Source organism: Prinia subflava, chromosome 23 (genome assembly GCF_021018805.1).
Source record: "Prinia subflava isolate CZ2003 ecotype Zambia chromosome 23, Cam_Psub_1.2, whole genome shotgun sequence".
Taxonomy (NCBI): Eukaryota; Metazoa; Chordata; class Aves; order Passeriformes; family Cisticolidae; genus Prinia; species Prinia subflava.
Genome location: NC_086269.1, coordinates 4080409 through 4105153, shown reverse-complemented (window position 1 = coordinate 4105153; position 24745 = coordinate 4080409). Strand labels below are relative to the sequence as shown.

The following is a 24745-nucleotide window of genomic DNA, read 5'->3' as shown; positions in this document are numbered from 1 at the left end:
ACAAAAGATGCATCTCCCTCCAACCCTGATCAACCTCAGTGCCTGCAGAGCTGCTCCAGCTCAACAGACACCTCCAAAATTACTTCTTAAAAATAGGAAGTTACCTTGTCTTAGGTCCTGTGCTAAGTCATGATATGAAATGTTACTGCACAGAAATCAGAACTGAAACATGAAACAACAAAATCAATTTCTATGACATACATACAGACACAGATTAGGTCATTTGATTTTCATCTTTAAAGCTTTCTGCATGAAACTGTGCAGGGGGGGAAGGTTACCAAAATCTCCATCTTTTCTAAATGCAGTGAGAGAAATCTAAACATGAAAACAAGATGTACGTAGGCAGGAGGATCACAATCAGCACTCCCAGCTACGATTCTGTGCAGATTTTATGTGACAGGACAATGTCATTTAAAGAAAAATGAAAAGGCCAATGATGGTTAGGGTAAATTTGGCACAAGAAAGTCCAGCTGGGATTTCTATAAAGAATCCTGGTGGTGCCAGGAATTACCTGGGACTGGCTGGTGACTCAAAACCCTGGCAGTACAGGGGAAGCAGGGCCAGGGGACGGTGCATGAGGTCCAAACATCCAAGTGCTGTGTGCTCTGCTCAGCGCAGCAACTCACCTTGGCTCCTGTCACCTGTCAGCTTCTCCTACCTACCTTACTCCCTGTAGACTACATTTCATCTCCTGCCAGCTCTTCAGCGAGACACATTCAGGAAGAAGCTGGACAAGGGGGATTTTTTGGCACGTTTCAGGGTGCTCCGAGGAGAGCTGGAGGTGAGGAGCAGCAGGAGGGCTGGCCCAGCAGCCCCTCACAGGTAGGGGGCCGGGATGAAGGGGTTGTCCCCCTGCACTCGGCTCAGGTGGATCATGGCTCGGTCGTAGGCCACCTGCACCGACTTGCGGATGCTGGTTTTGCGTCCCTCCATCATCTTCAGCTTGTCCACGGTGTCATCCACGCCCAGGGGAAAGACTTTGTCCCGTGGCAGCCACTGCCTGCAGCAGAGAGGAGTGCAAAGAGCTGTCACCTCCCCCCCAGGAGCAGTTACCCTCTTGTAATGTATTTATTTATCATTAACACCCCACAAGGATGGTACAAATGTTTAAATCGCTGCATTTGACATAGAGGAAGCCCCTGCAGCCAAAATGCCTTCTGAGCAGTCTTCTCTCTCCTTGGAGCCCCTACTCAAAGCTTTCAATGCTCCTTGGAGCTCAGGGGAAAGTTGGAAATTCCACACAGCAGCAAACACAGGGATATCCATAGTGCAAAGTGAGTTTTTATCCCTAAGAAAGCTCTGTCTTGCTCCAAGAAGCTGAAAGCATTAGTTTAGGTGGGCACAGCTATCTGAGTATGATCCAGAACCAGGATGACACATCCCAAGCCCAGCCTGACCCCAAAGGATTATTTTAATTGCAAATGCCTGGTCTGTAGTAAGTTTTTATTGTGTGGTCTTTTGTCCAGGTTAATTGGACACTGAGAAATGTGTCACCCACCTCTCCTCATGACATCCAGCCCCTTGGAGCTCCACCTCAGCCACTGCTGGCACCTCCCACTCAGCCAGTGTGGGCAATCAGGGCAGCTCTGCTTCTCCTCACACAAAGATGGCAATTTCAGTCTTTGCCACTCTTCTGCAGCATCACTGAAGTCAATCAAAATTGGATCTGACCCAAGAGGGGTTTTTAGTACTTTCCTGAGGCACCTCAGCTTCCCACAACTGCAAACAAGGCTCTGAGTGGCCTCTGAAGAGTGTAACCATGCAGCAGAGCTTGTATTCAACAAGAGCAGGGCAAAGCCAAGGATATATTTACTTTTACTGGGAAGATAGCTTTAATTACAACCTTGGATTTAAGATTTTGAAAACTGATGACTGCAGCATCAGGAAGCATGGCAGTATGGCAGTGCCATTGATTTTCTGCTGCAAATCATTAGTCTCTCTTTGCAGAATGTGCTCTTTATCAAGTGGTTCCTGTAATCAGGATCAGGGGAACAATGCAGTGTGCTAATAAAAAGCCTCAGGACTTTGTCTCCTGACACCTCTTTCACCCAGGGGACACAGACACCCTCACCAAGTGATGTAAACCTGATCCCCTTCCCAACTTCCCAAGCAGATGGCAAATACTCCTCCCTCTGTTGCACCTTGTCCCCATCTCTTCAGACCCCATAAAACACTGCAGCAGCCCCCAAATGTCAGGGGAAACTCCCCCTTACCCCTCTGTGTTCTTCCCTCCAGCCCTGGCAATGTTCACCCCCTTCCTCCAGCCTTTCCCTGATCTCTTGGAGCTTCCCTGCTCTTCCTGGAATGCCAGCACAAACCTTCCTCAGAAGGGCTCTTCAAACACCACAGGGCTTCTTTTTAAACTCCTGATATATTATTTTACAGAGCAGAAGAAAAGGCAAGCCCAGCTCTCCTGTTCCCACAGCACCCCAAGAGTCCAGCACCCACTTTGCCCACAACATAAACTGTGTTTCTGTGATCCCAGCTGCACACAGCTCCTGCCTCCTGGGTCACTGCTCATGCTTCATGTTCCCCTGTTCAATAATCAATCAATAATTATGGTTCAATAATCCAGTGGGCTCAGCATGCAGCTGTCACCTCTTCCAGCATAAATCTCCAATTTTACAGATTTCCCATGGTTTCACACACAGATTTCAAAGACTTATTGGTAGTTTTAAGGCTCTTCATTGGTTTATGGCTTATTATATCTGGCTGGGTGACTGTTACCATGTGAGCATGGTCAGCCACTAATCCTGAAAGCAGCAGATCCATCCTGTCTGAAGTGCAACAACAAAAGGCCTTCAGATATTTTTCTTGCTTTGAGCCTCTGTGTTTATACCTATGTTTTCTATCTAAAATAAAAATCTTGATTTGAAAACTGCTGGTACTCAGCATCTCTGAAAAATCAGCTGAGGTTAAATATACATAAATAAACAAACCCTGCATTTTGAAAATGGAAACTATATAATGTTAGCCTAGACATTTTTGGCAAATCTTAAGCAGCACTGGAACAGACTGCTGGTGTTCTGAAGTCAAACACTGTCTGTAATTTGCTGGAAATTCTCTTCATGTGCCTCAGTATTTTTGTGGTGATGTGAGCTCTGGGAGAAGGAAGCTGGACTGTTCACTGTGGCAGTGGAGCTGTCACATATTGTGCTCTTTGGCCAGGAAAAGCAGGCTGTCTTCCTGATTTATTCCTCCTCTTGCCTCTTTAAATCCCCCAATTCACACGTAACATCATCATAATCCCTCTATGCTCCCACGTCCCAAAGATTCTGTTAAATCCTCTCGCTCACACTCACCAGGTTCTCTTGTTGTCAAAGAAAAGGACAAGGAAGAGCTTTTCTCCTGCCTCTGTCTTCCTCTGCTCCCCCAGCTTCAGGACATCCATGGGGGGCACAGGGATGGGGACTCCGTTGTGCAGCAAACCCTCGCGCGGCATCTTGGGGTCGATAATCTGGGGACACAGGGAGAGGACATTTAGCACAAAACCTTTCCCAGCAATGAACAGAGTGCATCATTTTTCTGTTCTTTCAGTGTATCCAAGCTGGACAAATTTTATCTGCTTTGGGTGGGTAAGCAAATTTGCTTGTTTTCAGGGTCTCTTTCTACAAAAATTTCAGCCTGAGGCTTCCCCTGTGGGAGGGAAGCCAGTCATTCCCAAAGCCAGGCACCCCAACTTGAAATAGGGATGTGTGTGGCTCTGTATGACTGTAAATGCATTTACACCAATGTGTAATTCAGCACAAACTCAGCACTATTCTGTTCAGCAAAGGATTTCCCTCCCTCACACCAAACTCCAAATAAATGTGATGCTCCTGCTGCACCTCACAGGCAAAATGTGATTTCACAACAGCTCCATTCTGGAACAACATCAGTGGCACTGCTCAGATTTACACTGCATTACATCAGGACCAGGCCAAATATTTTGGGAGCTGACAAGCAGTGCTGGCTCCATCAAGCCAGGGGAACAGTAATTTTGAAGATAAATCACAACAAATACATCAATTCTCCCCCTATAAAGCAGAAATGTCCATGTCCACGTTTGTACTGTGTCAGCACAGGAGAAGAAAACAGCAGAGGGTGGCTGCAATACTCAGTCTGCTCTTCTGACCCTCCTAAGGGCTTGGAAAAGTAAGATTGCCTTTGATATTGGCCATCTGTAGGAATTGATTAAGACACTTTGCCACCACAACAGGCTGCTATTAAAAAAAGCCTTTTTTGGAGGCAGTCTCAGTGGTTAAATCCTTTCTAAGCCACAGTTTAACTCTGGCTGTAACCACATGGAGAACTAAAACTGCTTGGGATGGCCAGGAGATCCAGGGATGTTCCCTCTTCTGGGCTCCCACTTGGAATATGGGTGTGGATGAGGGTCACAATTCCAGCAGAATCTGCACTTTTTGATGGCATTAATAGATAAATATCCAAAGGCAGATAAACAGGAAGAAATCACATTTAAGGGACATGCATATAATATGCTCATATTTAAATCAAACATATGGTTGTTGCAAGAGGATGTAGACATGACAGGGCCAGCTGGGCACCTACAGATGGAGCTGTGCTCACCAAACAGGAAAATTTATAAAATTTAGGTACAGTACTGATGACTTTCCTCAGAGGAGAGGAGAGTGAAACAGCTCCTACCCCTGACAACGAGACCAATGTTTTATGAATCCTCTGCAAAGCTCTGAAACAACAAGCACAGGGAAAATTCACTGTGCAAAGGGAAAAGGAGAGGAAAAAAAGCACATATTACATTATTTGGCTAAGTTTTCCTTTTCTGTCTGGTTGCAGTGCACAGAACTGTGCTCTGGGCTGCCTGAGCTGCAAGGTGAGGTTGTGGCACTTACCAAGGCAGGGTAGGAGGGATAACCACGGCACTTGGCCCACACCAGCTCCAGGGGCTCCAGCTCAGCCTGGCTCTCAAAGGACATCAGGAGAGGCCTGCCTAAGGGACAGCAGCACACAGAGCTTAGGAGCTGTCAGCAGCAAGAGGGGCATGAAAACACAAAAGGAGCCACACTGGCACCTCACCCAGGCCTCATTGTCTCAGTAGCAATCAATTAAAACAGGTGAACTGCTGTAGTACTTAGAGCACACTGACAAGACAAAAAGGAAAATCATTTGTTTGTATCTCTGTGAACTGGGTGTTTATGATAAAACTCAGCATGTACCAAACTCCAGCATTCTTTATGTCAGTACAGTCAGGTTCAGCACTAAGATAGAGCCACAGTCTCCTAAATCATGGGCCTGTGCATGCATGAGGCATCACAGGAATGTTAATCAGATTGAGTCACTGAAATCAAATGGCCCCACAAGAGATGGGTTTGGTCACAGATATGAAATCAGCCAGTTCTGGAAAAGGAGAAACCTTCATTAATGGAAATTTTACAGCAAGTACTGCTTGCTCTGGGGAAAATGGTCAAATACTGGCATTGAAAACTGCATCTTGTAAATGCTGAGTACAACCCAGCTGAGCACCCTGGCAGGACAGATCTGATGTGCTTCTCCACTACTGCACTCCAAATGTATTCTTTCAGTAATGAAACTAATATTCCAAACTCCAGAACTGTCCCACTGGTTCCAGTTCTCATGGAAGCAGCCTCACTCTGTGAGCTCATCTCCAAAGCAGACACACAAGGATAATAATGATTCTCAGAACAGCACAGAAAGGCACAGGAGCAGCAGGGCCTCCAGCATAAACCTGCAATACCTCTATCACTAACACACCCTAAAATACACAAGTCTGGCTGTGTGAGCACAGGAGGATGGTGCAGTGCCTTGGGGAGTACTACAGCAGTGTGACAATTTTACACATGTACAACACAGCCTGGCAGAGACAACTTTGGTACAAAGACCCTGCAAGCAACACAAGAGGGAACAGCTATGAAGTCATCTCCAGGGAGACTCCTCTTATAATTATGATTTCCTGTTTGTGTTACAGCCTCATTAAAGAGAACTAGTCCCAAAACAGGAGGGAACAGTGACAGGCACATTACACACACCAACCCTACAGAAAACAGCCCTCCAAGGAGAACACAGGGCACAGGCAACCAGGAAAGGTGGAAGCAGGAAGAATTTTACATGCAATGACCTAAATCTGTACCAAGGCAGGTAATAGTGCCCAGGCAGGTGCAGCCTGGGTATTTTGTGTGCTTTGAGATATGTTCCCCTGGTTCAGGGGGTGCTGGGCAGCAATTCTCACCTGAGCCACTGAAATCAGAGTCTCCATTCACACCCTCCAAGAAGGGCACCCGAGAAAGAGCCGGCTTCCCTCGACTCCGCTTGGGAGGCATCAAACCACTGCCAGGAAAAGTAGGGCATTAGGAGAAAACAGATCATCCTGGACAACAAAGACAATGGATTCCTCAAACTGGGTTAAAATACCAAAAAATGGCTGCACTAGTGCATCACTGACATGAAAAGAACACTGAATACTTGTGCAAAATGTGATCTCTTCTGAGGAAAGCACTCTGGACATCATCCCAGCTTTGCCATGAGCCATGAAAAGGCCTCACAGAAACCCAGCTGGAAACATGAGGAGGAAACGCAGTGAAGACTTCCCATCTGAGAGCTGATGTAATGATGCCTGGAGCTTGCATGAGCTATGCCAGTTGTGTATAGGCTTGAGAGATGACAGAGCAGCCCTCCAGAACAATTCCAGTACGAAACTGGACTTTGTCAGCCCATACCCTGAACATTCTTTCACCCCCTTACTGCAAACATTCCAGAAAATGGACTACCTCCACCTCAAGCAATCATATCTTTTTGTATATTGCAATTTTTTTTTCTTTTACAATTTTCTAATAAGCAACTTTTTGTGAGTGCTTTTGGTGCTGGAAAAGTAAGACTGGAGAAAAAGTAATAAACAGAGCTGCTCCTGAATAGCATAATTGCACAAGTTATCCACGAGACACCAGAAGATGTCAGGTGCTTGCTTTAAGTCTGTTCAGTCATGTTTGAAGTGCCCAGTTCTGCTCTGAAACTTCTCAGAGGAAGAAAGCAGCTGTTTAATAGGTGGTAAAAGTTCAGCTTTACCTCCAGTGCTGAACTGAAAACGTGAATTCAAGTTTTTCCAAGCTTTGGTGCTCAAGAACTGCATCAGCAGAGAGGATGTGCATGCACTGAGAAGAAGCAGTGCAAAACACACACTCACTTGCTTGAAAAATCAAGCACTGCTTTTGGGACCTGCAGCTTAAGAGGACAGGATGAAAACTCAGCAGCTTTTTTGTCTTTTAGAGTCAACACACAAGTAAGTAACAGTCTGGGCTGGGTTTGGAACTAAGAAGTCAAAGAACAGAATCAGAGAGATTAATCCAGACACAGAGAGTGTTCCAGGGAACAGCTCTGCCTGGGCACTCACCTGCTGGCTTCAAACAGCAACCCACTGCCCAGGGCAGAGCTGCACTCCGAGTCAGAGCCACTCCCTGCATGCTTTGCAAAGCCATTGGTCACTCCTGCCGAGGAGACAAAGGAGAATGACAAGGAATGACCCCTGAGAGCAGCCCCAAGCCCAGAGCAGGCACAGGTGACCATGGCCATCCCCCAGTCCATGGACACAGCACCCCCAACACTCCCACAGGCTCACAAACCCAAGAGCCACACAAAGGGCAAACTCATGGCAAAGCCTCTGTTGTTTCTTTCTAGCTGTAAATATGGGCTTGTCACAAAGCACATTCCTGGGAAATACCTTGTTGTGAAAATCCCCATCACACTGACCTGCTTCTGCAGTAACACACATTCATCACACCAGACACTCCCTCCAGTTAGGAGGAATCAATTGTGTTTGAAATTGTGGAAGGAGCTGGAGCTGAATCACAAAGCAGGGGTGTAACTCAGAAAAAAGCCAGCTGTGCTGTTTCAGCAGAAGAGAAATGTCACTGCCTATTATCAGTGATTTTCCAGCACCCTGCCTTTATTTTCCCTTCTTTTAAGTTCAGCCTCTGACCTCTATCCAGTGTTGATGACAACTTTCTGCTTTAATTACCAAGAGATGATGATGGTGAATCCCTCCCCTCTTTAGAGAATTCATCTGCATTTCCTTTAACCTGTCCTGACAAGTCAATCCCCACGTTTCCCAGTCTCAATGTTCTTGCAACCTTATGATAGCCAAGTAACTATAAGATAAGATAATATTTGAGGTGTAGGCTAAGTCAAACCTCCCAGATGAGAACTGTCCCACAATGGCTGTTCACACAGAATTACAAAGAAATTACAGTGCTGTCACTCAGATGTTCCTTTCCTCTTTTGTCTTTCCAAATTTCATTTCAGCTGCTCATTCTCATTTGCAGATCTTGTTTGAAAAGGAACCTGCTTGGTATTTTAACTCATTTTATTTAAACTTCAGAAGTGATTTCCAAGTAATGTTTAAGTTACTCCACAGCATGAACACTTCCAACCAAATGGATATTTCTGCAGCAGGAAACTCTCACTCCTAGGAGTGACCAAGCCAACACAAACCCTTCCACAAGGGCAGGAATGCCAACACCTCAGCCCAGAGTCTCCAGCCAGGCACTCAACAGCCTTGCAAGCAGCTGGGCACATTGGCTTGCTCTATAAAAAATGGAAAAGTCCTTCTTACAGCAGCCTGGCAAATAGGAGAATTACTTGTCACTGCCCTGGGCTTCATCTTGGGATCTTTAAATGTCTAAAATGAAGGTGACTAGAGATGAGCTAAGATACCAAAACCAACATGTACAGTCAATGGACAAGGGCAGCTCATTATGGACATGTCTGCCCTGTTTATGAATGTGAAGAGATGCAGCTTTCACCAAGCACATCTGGTTATGAGGACTGTGCTCTCCTCTAAGCATAAAGTCAGATCTGAGAGTGTAGTTTGGATGCAGAAGTTTTTACTCAGCCTCAGGATTTTCCTTCCTCAGCCCCATCTCACAGCTTCCAGAAGGAAAAGGAATCCCAAAGAATTACAGAATCACAGAATCAATAACAAAAGACCTCTGAGATCACCGAGTACAACCTAGGAGCCAACACCACCACGTCAACCGGCCCTGAGTGTCACACCCAGCCCCTCCTCACCTCTCTGTGCTGCCTGCCTGGGTGACTTCTCCCCACCGCTGTCACTGCAGCTCCTGCTCTGGGGCCGTTTCCGTGCCTGTCGCTCCCCGTCGGGGCGGGAGGGAGAGCGCTGCCCGCCCTGCCTGCGCTCCTCCCCGTTCTCCAGGGAGCATTCCAGGCCCCTCCGCAGCTTCACGCCGTTCTTGGCTTTTTTAAAAAGGACAGATGTCCGCCGGCCCACGCTGCTGAGGGCGGGGCTGGCAGCGCTGTCTGCAGGGGGCAGGGCCAGCCCGTTGAGGCCGTTGTTGGACAGCAGGCGCTGGAAAGCCTGGCTCTCCTGCTGCAGAGCCTTCGTGTCAAAGAGCTCCCTGTCCGCCACCATCCTCCTCTGCAGCTGGTTCAGGGACCTGCTCTCACTGATGGGTTTGAGCGTTGGAGGCTCCTGCAGAGAGTCCAGCTCTGAGAGGGTGGGTGCAGGTCCTGTGGGCTCCAGGGTTGGAGGTAGCGGGAGCTTGGCACCATCTCCTAAAGGAATAAAGAACCTGCTTGAACATTTTAGCAAGAGTCAATCCCAAAACCACCAACAGCCATTTCACTGAGGTCACAGGACAAACAGCAGGTTTTGACTGCTGACGAGCACTAGAGACCTGGAATCGAAACCCTGCTGCTCACCTTTCTCTCCTTCCTCGTCCCCGTCCCTGGGGGGTGTCTCCAGCCCCTCCGGTGGCCCGGTGTCCCCGTTGGGCAGGGCCCTGCTCTGCTGCTGGGCCAGGCGGTGGCGGATGGAGTTGATCTCGCGCCGCAGGAGGCGGATGCGGCGCGTGCGGGCGCCGCTGGAGCGCATGGTGCTCACCGTGTCCAGCTTCTCCAGCAGCTCCTTCAGCTGCGCCTCCAGAGACAGGTGAGCCCGGTTCTCCGGGACCAGGATGTTATCCACTGCAGCAAAGAGATGGGAACAGGGAAGGGAAGGGGTGAGGCTTCTTGGAGAAGCATCTGGGGCCACTGCCAGGCCTCGTTCCCTTTGATGCTGTCCATGAATCAATCGCTGTAGCCTGGGGATTGAGCAGTCAATAATCCTGGAGTCTGGACTTTCTGCCTTTGGATAAAAGCAGCTGATTCAACTTGCACTGTCCTCAGTTCCTGTTACTGCCCCAGGGGCAACAGTGAAAGGACTGCACCCCACACGGAACAGCTTGTGGTCTAGGCCCTTGTCAGAAACCTATTTCATTGTCAGATTAAATGACAAAACCAGACCACAAACATAAGTGGCCAAATGTAACATATTTGCCATTCCTCTGGCTCTGCTGGAGGGCTGGCATCCACGGGAGCAGGACAGACAGCTGAACACCTACACAAATTTCATAATGACTGTCCATCTGCACCCAGGAGGGCTTCAGCATTTAGGAACCATATGGCACACTGCAAGCTCTGTGTGCTCCATGGCTGTACTAAGTTTAGCCAAGTTATTTAACCAATGCTTTGGAGCTGCATCTCAAGAGAGCTGTGGGAATGGATGGGGTTCTGTTGGGAATGGAAAGTCTCAGCTAGAAAGATTGCTTAGGTTCCAGTACCTTCATCCCTCATCACCCCTTTCAGCCCTCAGTGCTCCATCTAACCCAACTGCTGTACATCTTGCCAGTTTAGAAAGTATGAGCTTTCCCCAGAGCAAAAAAATCCCAGACCCTCCTCTTTAAAATAGCAAGTTTGTAAGATATTCATGACACAAATCAAAGAGCACGGGCAGTTTACAAGCTCTGCCAACACAGACATGCACTAGGAGAGCTGGAGGAAAGCTGCACCTAGCTCAGAGTGCCCAGCTCACCTGAAATCCCACTCTCTGGGGTTCTAAAGGAGTTCTGTATGTGTCTAGGTAAACAGATGGGAAAATTCTTGTGTGCAGAATGACTACAATTTCAATGCAGGTTGAATTACGTGTTCAGAACTAAAGCCATGATCCACCAGAGGGGGGAAAAAACCCCATGAACCACTACTCACCATCCTCCCAAGAAAAGCGGTAAAAGTCGTGGGGCTTGGGCGACTCAGGCAGGTGAATCCCCACGCCAGTGTCAAAGCCGATGCTGTCGGCCTGGCGCCGTGCGTGACGCAAAATCGCTCCCCCGAGGTCCCGGAGCCGGACAGCTGCTCGGTGGAAAATCGTGTCTTTAGCATTATACCTCATGCAGTTGGCAACTATAAGGTTAAAGTCTTCCTCAAACTCGTCCAAGGTTCGGTACAGGTGGGACTCCAGCTTCCGCCTCATGGTGGAAAAATCCATTGGGTTGGAAATGAATTCCAGGTAATCTGGAACCTAAACATATAAAACCTGTACAATTACAAAAACCATTTACTAGCCAACCAGAGCGCACCCATCACAAGCACTCTTAATGCCCTTTCCACTGGCAAGGGGCAGCAACAGATGCTCATTTCTGTCTCACCCAGGCAAGGCAGACACACCCTGGCTCTGCAATACATTACTCATCCAAGATGCACTAAAATTCCAGAAAAAAATACCCTTTTTTTTGGCCTGGAAGGATACACACATCTTGAGGCCTTTTTGAGATAGCTTTTAGTCCACCAGCAGCTTGAGGCAAGGTGGTTTGTGCTTCTGCCCAGCAATATCTCATCTACAACCCGTTAAACACCTCTAGGAAAGAGACTTGCCTCGTTCAGGTTAACGGGCTCTGTGAAGATCTGGGCAGCATCCTTCTCCTGCAGCAGGTCCAGGGTTGTGCGGAGCAGGACGTTGAAAGGGGTGAGCTGCAGCTCCATGGCAGCCTGCTGCACCTTGACCTGGCAGTGGGAACACAGCCATGAGGACACTCACTGAGGGCAGGACCTGTGAGTGGTGTCCCCCTCCAGATCCTTCTGAATCATTCCCTCAGCTTTACTCAGTGGTGGAAACCTCAGGCCAGCATTGCTGTAAAACTTCTGGCAAATACCTTGCACTCTGTATGTACATTGCCCAGTCCAATCCTTTTACATGGAGAACTCCTGTTTATTCAATCTCACAAAGTCAAAACAAAAGGAAACCCCAGGAAGTTAAAGGATACTACAATTCCTTTTACATGGAGAACTCCTGTTTATTCAGTCTCACCAAGTCAAAACAAGAGGAAACCCCAGGAAGTTAAAGGACACTACAATTAAAAATAAAAACAGGCTTTTCACGCCTGGTAAATTATCCTGGAGAACTCCCTGCCTCAAGATATTGTTATTATGCCAATTAGCAAGATTATATAAAAATTAAAAGTATGCAGGCATTTATATGAACAACAACATCCATAATTAGATTAGAGAGCAAAAACCAAGTTTAAGACATAAGCTCTCAGACTTCAAGGCAGAAACCAAACCACAGTGGTTAGATGTCTGTAAATTCCTAATACAGTTCCTTCTATCCTTAAGGAAGTCTCAAATACTCTTTGATTTCAAGCATTGAAAATCTCTTGTACTGAAAATCTATTCAAAGAAGATTGGAACAGGATAAAAGCATTTATTCATCTTTTAACATCTTCATTTCTTTGATCTTATAATCACTTGTTATGTCATTAAATCAACACTTCAGTAACAAAGGTAAGCAAGTCTGTTTACACAAAGCAAACTGTATTTGATGTGCTCAGCAACAAGACAGCATCAATGAGAGAATGAATATAGACAGGTATAAAGATCACACTCTTCCCCCAAAATAGGCAAAAAGCCAAATAGAGATGCACAATTCTGGAGCATCCTTCTGCACTCACCTAAAAGCTGGGCTGGGACAGAGCCCAGCTAGATACACTTTTCTGTGATATTTTAATCTTTTAAAAAGCACACCACAGTTTCCATAAGCTTTTATGGATTTAACCAGCTGTGATAGGGTTATGCCAAGATATCAAAAGCAAACAAAGCCCAACAATGATTTCTGTTTTTTTTATCCTCCTACCTAAAATATGTTCACACAGCAGTGAGGGCTGTAAATCAAGAGCAGTGCAGCAAAAGAGCCATCAAGAGGACTCCAAAAAAGCTGTGGGTAGTTTCTGGCCATGAAAAAAAATGCTCCCAGAGGAGCTGTGATCACAGAGGATGCTGCTTTCCCTCTCCCTGCAGACAGCCTGGGAGCACTCAGGCAAGGCTGAGGATGTGTGTAGGCTCACAGTGTGCCCAGTGAGCCTTTCCTGGAGCTGTCCTGGAGGATACTCCAGCTGTGGCTGCAGCAACCAACAAGATAAGGTCAGCAAAGACAGGCAAGGCTGGCAAGCACTGTAAGCAACTGGTGAAACTTTAGAGATGTGCACACAAGTCAAAGGAGAAATTGGAAAATTTAGTAAGTGGTCTCCATCTTAAATTTTTTTCTTCTAAAAATGTCCTTAGAGGACAAACTACAGGAACTTTTAGTTTTAGAAATTAAGAGCTGAATTGTGATCTAGACTTCTTTCTGGAGAAGGTGTTACCAAACTCCTGAAATAATCATGCAAGAAACCTAACTTCTACTCTGCAAAACACTTGGTCCATGCCCAGAAACAGAAGGAGTTCTGTAGCTGAGGAACCAAATCCCCTATTAATGATGCAAATACATTTTGCCAGCACTCTGCAGCCCAGCCCTGGTTCTGAGGGCAGAGGCTGCACAGGGCAAACCCGTGGCTGGCACAGGGAGAGGTGGCTCTGCACACCCAAAGTCAGAACTTACGAAAAGAGGAAAAAGCTTAAGAAAAACTGTCATGCTGCCTCCTGCAGCACAGACAGCTTGCATGGGACTGAAGTTAAGAGCAGGAACTTGACAGCCACAACTCCCTACCTGCTCCCGTTTGAGCTTTTCCCTCTTCCGGATGAGCTCGATGAGCAGCCGGGCCCGCTCCAAGTCATGCCGGAGCTTCTGCCAGTACTTCAGCTCCTCCTTCACTGCACTCGTCTTCTCATCCTGCTCCTTCTGCAAGATAGAAGTGGGGTGAGAAAAAAAACACCACAGGCTTCCTGTGTTTCCTTCTTTCTCTAGGAATCCTCTGGGAATTGCTCTCAGAGTCTTCCTCTTACTGCCTTGTCTCTTGTTCAGACCATGTCCCCTCCTTCCTCCAGCATTTAGCTAACAGAGAGAACATCAGCTTTTCTAGATTTTACCTTATCTGTGAAATTACCCCAAATTATCCTGCAGCTTCACCCTGGCAACACACTTCAGTGCATACTCATTTACACCCTCCCTGCTTTTACATCCAAGTTTATTACAGAGGCTGGAAATTTTTCAGTGCATCGGAGCAGCAGTTTAAAGCATTTACTGTCTAAAGGGAAGGCAACCAAAAGCAGGGGGAAGAAAAGAGCTATTCTGTAACCCATAAAAAAACAGAGCCATGGAAAGACATTTGCCAAGAATGGCCAACACTGGGAGATGAGCTCACACCTTCCAAGACACAGTTCAGTGCCTTCCCAACACAGTCATCCTTCCTCTCCTAAATCTGTAGATTTTCTAGTGATTTGGATGATATACCTTAAGTGCATACACTTTCACATGATTGCCAAGAGGACAATTGCTTCACAAGATCTTCGTGGTTTATATTAAACCATTTGTTTCTAAGAACTTAGGTTGAATTGCCAATGTAATACACTAAGAAAATGCCGTACTTCACCAAGCTCTGCACTGAAGAGTGGGGAATAATTTTTTTATTTAGCACCCAGAGCAGTCTCCTTACAAACCAAACGCCTATAAATTCTTCCAACTACAATAAAAATACAAATATACATTGTATAAAATCCCTACTGACAGGCTGTGTTAGAGGGTAGAGTCCTACTGCTTCATTACTTCAGCAACTACTCATGCCAAATGCAGTGCTGCTTTATAGCACCAAGATAAAGTGACTACAGATGCCAGCTCAAGAGGAAGCAAAAAAGTCCAGAGCTGATGATTATGTCCAAATGTGCACGGGATGGATAGAAATTGAAGCTGCAGGAAGAATGACCCCAACTGGAATTTGGCCATAACTCTGGACCCATTTTCTTTACTCACCCATTTTCTTTAAAAACCCATTTTCTTTACTCACTCTGAGGAATGTGTTTTTATCATTCATATATGAGATCATTCCACCAAGGGCCCATCACACCCTTGCACATCCCTGGCTCTTCTGCCTCAGAGGAAAAGCTCCTACCCGCTGTCTCACCAACACCAACTTTAATGGCATCATGGATATCCACTAACACACTAACTCTGTTCTTCAGGAGCGAGCACACCTAGAGAGACTTAAACCTCATCTTTTCACCCTCTCTGCCCTCCCCAGCCGTGTGTAAAGCTCCTCTCCCCCTGGCGGCCGGGCTGTGTTCTCAGCCGGTACCTGCTCGGCGTTCCTCTGGGACTGCAGGTGCGAGTGCAGCCGCCGGATCAGCGGCACCCCGTTCCTCGCCTGACGCTTCAGCAGCCAGTAGTTGTGCAGCCTCTGCATGAACTGGTTCTTCCTCTGCAGGGACAGCCCGCTGCAGATCTTGTTCAGCCTGGAGGAAGCACAGAGCCATGTCATGGAGCCAGCTGCAGAGCAATCGTGGCTTTGCAGACCCTTTGCAGTGCTGTGGCAGTGCTCACTCTGAAGCACACACGAGCTGGGACAATCTGGGATCTCCTCACATGCACACAGATGTGCCCCCTTCTCATGCTGGAGGGTCCCACCAAGCACTTGCCACAGCACAAAGTATGAAATCATCAGTTCAGCTCTAAGCCTTCATTTCAAAACTACTTCCCATGTCAAGAACCTTCCAGGGGCCATTTAAGTTTGATGCTATTAATCTGGAGCCAAGAAATTAACTTGATGGGAGTCAAAGAATAATGGATCACTTATTTTAACTTTTGCTTACCATTCTTATCTTACACATGGTGCCTTATCAGCCTATCTGTTAAAATGGACACATCAACACACTTCCTAAGGCACCAAACAAGAATTCAGCACTACCTAGTTCTGCCTGAGGGAGAGCTGGGAGAAAAATACAAAAATACAGCCAAAATCAAAGCTGCTTGCAACACTGTCAGGTTTGACATGCTCTGTAATAAAAGGAGGAATTAAGAAACTGTGAAATGAGATCTCAAAAATTTTAATAGTGGGATAACCCCTACTTGTCTACCAACCTGTAATGCCTGAAGTGTTATAAAAAAGCCTTCATGGTAGATGGGTGTTTGCCATTAGGCACCACCACAGAGTCTGCATTACACAACAGCTTGGGATGGCTGCTCAGCAAAGCCAGAAAACCACAGTGACACTCAGAAGAAACCCAGCCACAAGTTGTGCTGCACAGCACTCTGAACACAGTTACTGCTAAGCCTTGATTGAATATCCAGTGTTTCCAAGGTCAGCAATGAGAGGGACCAAGTCCTTAAAACAGACCCTGTTCAGCTACAGCTGTCCATCCTTCCCTAAACCTGCAACTCTCACCTGTAAGAGGGAATTTGTGCAACGGTCACCACAGGCACAGACGAACGCCCTTTGGTCACGTCACCAGGCTCCTTTTTGATCTTTTGCTTCAATTTCACTTGGTTCTTCTTCACGGACCCCTTGGGAGGGCCAGAATGGGCTTCCTCCTCTCTCTCCTCCTTCACAGTGACCTCCTGGCCATCACCAGCAGCAGCTGCAGAGCCTCTTCTCACCGTGCCAGGCGGGGAGTGGCTCTCACAGTAGGCAGTCTTGCGCACGGTGAACGTCGTGCCGTTGATGCTGGTCTCCCTCATGGGTTCAATCTTCATGAAGAGACCGGCTCTCTGTGCACAGGTGACGTGGAAGGCAGTGTAACAGTTCACCTTGTGGCACTGGATAGCAGCTCCCATGCCTTTCTGCTTGCAGATGCAGCACGTGAGCTTCCACCGAGCTGGAGGGATGTTATTGATCCCTTCGATGGGCTCCAGGAACACAGTGTTTGCAAAGCAGACCTCTGGGATCCAGATGGCACAGACCACGTGAGCCCAGCGGCCATCGCTGGTCTGCTTGAAGGCCCCCCCTTTGTTTGGGCAAAGGACACAATCCACAGGGCGAGAAGGGGACTGTAAGCAGCAGCGGCAAAGCCACTGCCCCTCGGGGATGTAGGGCACGCCATAACACTCCTGGTGCACGGCCAGATTGCAAATGTCACAGAACAGGATGACATTGCTGTTGTGACACTCATCGTCCATGCAGACGCAGCAGAAGGCGTCCTCATCGATGAGGGACTGCTGAGCCCCGTTGTTCCGGCTCTCAAGGTATGACTCCTTTTCCAGCCGATCCACCAGCAGCTCAAAAGTGTCAGCAGAAACTGTCCCATAACCATCAGCCCTTCTCTTCTCGTTGACCATCTCCAGCCATGCCAGATCCTCCTCATCCATGTCATACTCCACTTCTACGTCCAGGTCCTCAGGAGGCTTTTCAATGTACCGGTAGTAGGCAGCGGGCAGGGGAGGGGCATCTGGCTGGCTGAACGAGTCCACCACACGGAACTTGGGCTGGGGCAAGTGCAAAGACAACCGCGGCGCATGTTTGGAGCAGGACTCCTTCCTCTTGCCTTTGGAAGGTGTTTTCCTCGATTTGGAAGTGAGGAGGGGCTGCTCGCTGTTCTCCTTGTTGCTGTTGCACTCGGTGATGTCCTGGGCTGTCAGCTCGTCCTCGGTGATGAGCTTCAGGGGGTCGTAGATGCTGATGCGGTGGAGCCGCCCGTCGATGTCCACCTCCACAATGCGCTGTGCCTGGGCGTAGGTCAGCGTCTCGCGTGTCGGCGAGCACTTGAGGCTGTAGGGAGAGGGAGAGCGCCTCCCCTCCCAGTGCTGCCGGCACCTCCTCCGAGGCTTCCTCATCCCTGTGCTCCAGACGCCCTGGGACACAACAGGACACAGGACAGGGTAAGACAAGGAGGCAAGCAAGAAGCGGCACAGACCGAAAAACTCACTCAGTGCTGCAACACACCCAATTTCTACCAGAGACTCCAGCATTTTGAAGCTCACTGAGTTTTTACACCATAAATACAGGCAGGTATTTGATATATCAGCCATTTCTTGCAACGTGTTCCAGAGCAATGCACAGCACCCTCCAACTTCTTCTACTTGCACCTCAGATGTACATTCCACCCCACCACCAGTGAGAAAAACTCAAAATAATTTGACATCACAACATACAAACAGTCTGCTGTGCACCCAGATCAGCAAACCATTCAGATCCCCTGCAATTCAGACAACATTGTTCACATCTTCTTGCACCATTCACATATTAAGCTCACACAAACCAATGAGTTTCTCTCTAGTCTTTTGCCTGTGACTTTTCTTTTATATCCCTGAATGTGCTGGATGTTTTCCAAGTGAAAAGGAATGCACCATTCAGGTCTTATGAAAGCAGTTTCCAATTTCATTTTTTTTGTCAGCTCCAGATGAGAAAACTAATGGTTCTCCCTCAGTCCAGGAGGGAGCTCCTCCAAGTTTCACTGCTCAGGGCTGCCACCACCAATCCTTCCACTCTGACACTGCAGATGCCAAAAAGGCCAAATAATGAAAAATCATCCTCCAGCTTTGCTTTTCCTTCTCTCAAGGATCACAAACAGAACCAGAGGATGAACTGAGCAATGCAGCAGAGACCAGATGTGCACCTCTTCTGCTCTTCCATGAGGAAGCAAGGAGGGATAAACATGGCAACAAGACCCCAATGGACTTACAAGCTTTGGCGTTAGCCCCTCTGGAGCCACAATTCCCACTCATCCACCTGAGCCACCTTGGCTATGGAGAGTCCACAGGGCTACGAGCAGGGAAGCAGCAAGACAGCTTCCAGCACCAGGAGCTGTGAAATGGCATTTGCTCAGAGCCTTAACAAAAAGCCCCAGCCAGCTCTGCCCTCGCAAACTGCTAATCAGCAAGCCAGATAATTAGCTGAGAGTCGCTGCTGACATTAAGGAGGTGCCTGTCAGAGGGGAGCAGAGGAGAAGCCTGGGGAGATGGGCTGGGGGAGGATTCAGACATGGTGGCAGCAGCTCAGTGATCGGAGGGCGAAGGAGGGAGCTGGCAAAGCAGGAAAGCAGAGATGAAGCCAAGTGAGTAATGCAAGAGAGAAGGGCAGAGTCAAGGATGGGAACATGACTTATGGGAATAAACAAGCTGAGGCTGAAAGAATTCGGAAAGGAGACAAAGAAAAGCAAATGTAAATTCCCTGTGAGAAGATAAGCCAGCCCAGAGCTTATCTGTTGCTATGCAGAGGCCTGAACCAGCACCTCACCCTTATTTAAAGCAATCCACACACTCAGTTTCTTTCTGTGGGACCCACAGACAAGGAAACACAGCACAACCCCCAATTTGTACACAGCCAATGCAGTATCTGTGCTCCATGAAAGACACAGTTCCAGAAACTCTCAACTGTGTGCCACAGCAAGCAGCATCTGACAGGACCAGGACCTACAAGAAGTCCAAGCTTATTCCAGAAAGGAGCAAATTATGGGAGCAATACTTTTTTCAAGTACTGGTTCTGTGAACCATGAGATTAAGCCATGACATCATCTGTGTCTTCAGAAACAAACAGGCTCTGGGAAAGATTTCCAAACTCTTCCTTGCACCCACAGAAATAAGCTGCAGGTACCAGTTTCAGTATGCACACCCATAATGATGGAGCCTGTAAATGTAATCTTACTTCAAAGTAAAATAAAAATGGTAATTTCTACCTGCAAATATAGGTATCACAAATTTTGGTGGTACCTTTGCCTTAAAACTTTAATCAGTCACTTGATCCACAGCTGCAGACACTCAACTGCACTCATCCTAGCTGAACTCCAATGGCTTCAATCAGCAGGAAAAAAGAATTTTAAAAGAGGTTATAAAGGCAACTTGATCATCAAATAAAAAAACCCAAACCAAACAAAATACCAAACCAAAAGAAAATCCTGCTGACAAACAGCTCGATTACAATTCAGGCTGGTACAAGCAAAGGGGATATCGGAGGCAAAAAGATATATGGAGGATAAAGTAATTATTATGGGCTGACCACACACATCATTAATATTGTGTTCAGGAAAAATGAGGCAATAGCCAATTGCTTGGAATGCTGAGGGACAAAGAAATTTCAGTGAAACAAGCTCCTGAAGGAAAGGCTTCTTTATCTGTTAATGGGAAAAACAAGCATGCAGAGCTCCTTTAGTGAAACAATCAGTGTATTTCTAGACAAATTACCCCAAAGTGGGCTTGCACCACAGCAACCAAGTGCCATAAAACAACCCATTTGTAAAACACACAATTACTTAGCACTATGAAGAAGCATCTAAAATGGCATGGAAATTGCAGCCCGTGAGAGCTGAGTGCCTGGAATGAGACATACACCTGAATATTAGCAGAGATACCTCCAAAATAACTTGAAAGCAGCAACAAAATCAACTGAGACGCATCGAGCTGAGCACTGTGACCTTGTCTACAACAACAGAAACTTCTAAGCAGCAAACTATGAAAGTTCTGATTCCCTCAGCACGCTTGAAAACACCTCCCAGCTACACATAAAAAGGAATCCCTCTGCAAACAGCACCTGTGCACGCTGAAATGCTAAAGATACTCAACATGAGTAGGGTTAAATGCTGGTTCAGCCCATGCTTATTCTGTCCTGCCATGGACAAAGGTTGCTGATGTGAAAGCAGAAAGTTCAGACATCCCTTTGCCATTGCCACAACATGCTCAAAGCATTCTGAAAAGCTCCTGTCACCCATTTCTACTGGGGATTACAATGGGAGCAGGGGGTGAAGTTCACAGAGAGTACAACTGAGCAAACAAGGTGGCTACAACTCAGAGAGCTGCTGGGAATGAACTTAACTCTACCCCAGGAGTTCCTTCAGGAGTGGTTTGACTCTCCTGAGCAGCAGCTTTCGCACCTGTGGGCAATTGCTGCAACAGGCAACTGAAAAACCAAGCCCATCATCAGGATACTTAAATTTACTAGAAAGGGGGCAAAAACTCCCCTGAAAATAACAGAGATCAACATGGATGGAACAACATCACAGTACAGGCCCCTATTATACACACAGCCTGAAATACTGAACACAAGCATGTCCTCTAAAGGACAGACTGCAATTTCCACCCATTCAATGCTGCCTTGGCCATCTCCAGGGGTCAGAAATCCTTTTCTGACACTGCAGAAGACCTCAGTCTCCTTCCCAACTCTCCTTCATGCTGCAGTCCTTCCTTCCAGATTTCCCATGCTGAACAAGCAAGGACTCACTTTACAGCACCAGGTTTTTCATGTGCAGAGAATGCAAGGCTGGAGCTCAAGGCAGTGCAGCTGGGGGAAGTTTCCTGGCCCTTTCTTTTGGCACAGCTTGGTGAAAAACCAGGTACCTCAACTGGGACCTGGTTTGACTCCTTAAATGAAGAATTTCAATGACTTGTAGCAAAAGGGCCACCTGGACTTTGGTGTGCAGCAGAAGATGGGAACAACATGGCTCTTGTTGGACTCTGCATAACTACTGCCAGTGGCTACAGCTCCTATAGTCCTAGAGAATTTGGGGTTTGTTGTTACCAAAGGCTGCCCCTCTTTGGGACATCAAGCCAAACACAAGGTCTGGAGATGTTCCTCAGCATTGCTCCCCTGCTCCGTGCAGCCGCTGGGATTTAAAACCTGCTGCTGTGCAATGGGGAACAGACACCCATGGAGCTATTTAAGAAACACGTCTGTAAAATAAAACCAATGAATGTCAGAGGAAAGGAACAACCTGGAACACTTGCAGCACCCTCTCCACTTTTTGCCAACCAAAATGCCAGCAGAACTCCTGCTGCCCTCAACAATGTCCCTTCATGTTCCTGCCATGTCTGTGCTTGCCACGGGCCCATGGTCCCCTCACACACCTGCCAAGGATTTATGCTCCTCACACCCACATTGATCCCTACAAAGAAGCGTGTCGGTGCTCAAGAAATGTCAGGGAGAGCTGCTTGCCCTGGCACACGCAGAGATCTTGATCTTTATCAATGCCCTGATACTTCTGTAACCAAGTCAAGCTGACGGGAAATGCACTGGCCTCGAGAGAGGCCCTCCCTCTATAATGGGGAGGGTGCGAAACTAGCTGTGGATGAAGTTTCAAATATAAAGTCTGGGTTTAGCAACAGATGGGGTGCGCCATGAGCTGTGTCTGACCTCAGAAGCAGCACTCTGAGGGAACGAGCCGTGTCCGGCCACAGCAGCAACTGAGCGAACGGTGACATGCTCTCAGCTGTCAGGCACCGGCGGGAGCTCCTCTCTGGAGCTACCCCGCGCACCGAGGGCTCCCTGCAGGGAACTCCAGTAGCAGCCAGCGATCTGGGCGAAGACAGAGCAGGGACTCGGACAGAAATGACGCCGTGCCGGCGATGAACCCCGGCAGGACTGAGCCCCGGCCCAGTGCGCGGCCACTTCTCCCCTCAGAACTGCCACAGTCTCCAGGGGGAGGGTGCAGGCGGAGGCGGGCAGCGCGAGCGCAGCAGGGCTGCAGCGCCATTGGCTACCGCCGCCGTCCATCACAGCGCCCCCACCAATAGCAACGAGAGGCTCAGAGGGGCTACAGGAGGGTGCGCTCGGCCCCGCCTGGGCCAATCGCGTGGGAGAAGGTGGGCGGCGCCCCCGCCGCGCAGCCAAGAAGGGGGGGCCAAGATGGCGGCAATGGGGGGGCCCGGTTGACACGGCGCTGTCCGTTCCCCGTCCCCGGGCGGTCGCCGCCGCTGCCCCCTCCTCGGCGAGGGGTTGCGGGCCGCTCTCGCCGCACGGAGACGGAGCGGGTCCGCGGGAGAGGCCCGTAGGCTGCGGCGCACCGGCCTCCCCGAGCTCCTTCCCGCCCGCCCGGTCACCTTCCCGCGACCCCGGCGCGGGGGTGTGTGAGGGAGGAGAGACCCCTGAAGGAAGGGTGTCGCGGCCTCCCGCGCAGAGCTTTACCTGGCCGGCTCAGCGCGCCGCTGCCGCGGCTTCTCCACCGTTGCCGCCGCCTCCTTTTGGGGGGGATTTTTTGTTTTTGTTTTTCTTTTTTCTCTTTTCCTTTTTTTTTTTCTTTTTTTTTTTTTTTTAATTCTCTCCGCCTCCCCCTCCCCTCCCCCCTGGGGCGGACGGGCTCACCCAGCCGGCGGCGGGAGGGGAGGGCACAAGATGTCGGCTCCGTCCGCTCCGGCTACCGCCGCCTCCTCAGCGCCGCCTCCTCATTGCCGTTGCCGCCGCAGCTCCCGCCGCTGCTCCCGCCGCTGCCGCTCCGGCCCCGGTGCCGCTTCGCCCCCCACCACCCTCACCTCCCCCCCGCTCCCCCCCGGGGCTCCAGCGCCCCCGACGCTCTCGGTGCTGTGGAGGCGGGGGGGGGAGCAGGGGACACACGCTCAAGATGGAGGCGGCGGCGCGGGCCGGCCGAGCGGCGGGGAGAGGCGGCAGCCAGCGGCCAGGCGGGGGAGGGGGCTCCGCGCTCCGCTCCCCCCGCGGGCAGGCACCGCCCGCCCCTCCCCGGTGCCTTCCCACACCCGGGCCGCGCCGAGCGGGAGGCCCCGGGGGCTGCTGGTGGCGGGAGGGCGGGGGGTCGCTCCGCGCTGCTCTCACGGCTTGGGCGGGGGCCGCTGCTGCCCGTGGCCCCCTCCGTGGATGAGGAGGCAGCACCGGCGAGCCGCGGCCTCCCGGCTGCCGGAGCGGGTTGCCCTAGTGCCTCGCCTGCCCCTCTCGGCATCCGCGGGGTTGGGGTTTGAGAGCTCGGGTACAGCCCGGGCCCATCCCAGGCCGGTGCCTCACAGCCGGGACCCGTCAGGCCACGGGTAATGAGGTGGGATTTTTGTCCCAAGCTCATTTGAGGTGGCTTCGTTTTGCAGCCCACTTTTTTTTGCAGGAGGCGTGGGGTCCCAGGAAACACCCTGGAGCATTGCCAGGTGCCGGAGTCCAACGAGACTACACTCCCAGAGAACCTTTGCCTGCCACAGTTAGTCTAAACAAGCAACATCAAACAAACGGTGTAAATAGCAAGAGCCTGTGTAGACTAATTTTGTAGACCAGTATTTCAGGTCCAGATGGCCTCTTCACATGCAGGGGTGTGACAGGCTGGAGGGACTGAAGAGATTGAACAAGGAAGAAGTTAAGTTAGCAACTGAGATAAGAATTTAGATAGGAATTGCAGAGGCTCCCACACTTACTTTTTATAGAGCATGCCACATAGTTGAGCATATGTGTGTTCCACCTCCCACTCTGCGCAGAGTATTGCATAATATCACCATCTGAATTTATAGAATTAACTGTTTTAGAAGGAAGCAATGAATGCTGTTTTCCCTCATTTACAGTCCAACTGGAGATCTTTTGTCTCTTAACGTATGTTAACCACAGAATCTGAGAGCAGACAGTCTGTGACAGTCTGTTTTGCAAAGTACTCAGGTTGGACCAGAGCTTGTTGCAGCTTTGAAAGCAAAGAGAAACGTGTTGCTTACTGCTGAACAGTCTTTACATATCACCTTTGAAGTATATACTGTGTTTATATGGTGTATACTTTTTTACTCTTTATCTACTATTTACAGATCAGAACTTGAAAATAAATAATAACCTATTCCTGTCTTGCATGAAAAATAACATAGCAAGGATTTAGAAATAAACTCCCAGTACTCACTGATTTACAAAGGATCTCACCCTCAAAAGAACAGCTGTATAACAGTATGGTCCTAGCCGTGAAGGATAAAACAAATCCTAAAACAATCTATAGCTGCATTTGCCTCCTGGTTAAACAGTAAATAAAAGAATTTCAATAATTGATGAGCAGCTTCAAAGGCTGAGAGAACTGGGTTTGTTCAGCCTGGAAAAGAGAGGCTTTGGGGTGACCTAATTGCAGCCCT

The 24745-nt window shown here is 48.8% G+C and overlaps 1 protein-coding gene across 3 annotated transcripts; it reads right to left on the bottom strand.

Moving 5' to 3' along the window:
* Positions 1 to 502: 502 nt before the first annotated feature.
* On the bottom strand, positions 503 to 23152 carry BRPF3 (bromodomain and PHD finger containing 3). Of its 3 annotated transcripts, none has more exons than XM_063418156.1 (13): positions 23013 to 23152; positions 16392 to 17794; positions 15306 to 15462; positions 13784 to 13915; positions 11677 to 11805; positions 11011 to 11323; positions 9688 to 9951; positions 9037 to 9540; positions 7364 to 7457; positions 6206 to 6303; positions 4851 to 4948; positions 3303 to 3457; positions 503 to 1000 (listed from the first exon to the last, which is right to left on the bottom strand). In XM_063418156.1, the coding sequence occupies exons 2-13, from the start codon at positions 17774 to 17776 to the stop codon at positions 817 to 819; spliced, it is 3513 nt and encodes a 1170-aa protein (XP_063274226.1). In that variant the 5' UTR covers positions 17777 to 17794; positions 23013 to 23152; the 3' UTR covers positions 503 to 816. The 3 variants fall into 3 exon arrangements, 2 of the variants coding, with proteins under 2 accessions (XP_063274226.1, XP_063274225.1); XM_063418155.1 differs by lacking the exon at positions 23013 to 23152 and adding an exon at positions 22836 to 22977; XR_010082900.1 differs by lacking the exons at positions 503 to 1000; positions 23013 to 23152 and adding an exon at positions 22836 to 22977 and having other exon boundaries at positions 3403 to 3457; positions 4851 to 4944.
* Positions 23153 to 24745: the final 1593 nt, after the last annotated feature.

Excerpts from the sequence above, each read along its gene's own strand:
- BRPF3 (XM_063418156.1), bottom strand. The coding sequence starts at position 17,776 with ATGAGGAAGCCTCGGAGGAGGTGCCGGCAGCACTGGGAGGGGAGGCGC. Across the intron at positions 9,952-11,010 it reads CCGCTTTTCTTGGGAGGATG|TGGATAACATCCTGGTCCCG; the intron begins GTGAGTAGTGGT and ends TCTTTGCTGCAG. Across the intron at positions 3,458-4,850 it reads ATCCCTCCTACCCTGCCTTG|ATTATCGACCCCAAGATGCC; the intron begins GTAAGTGCCACA and ends CTGTGTCCCCAG.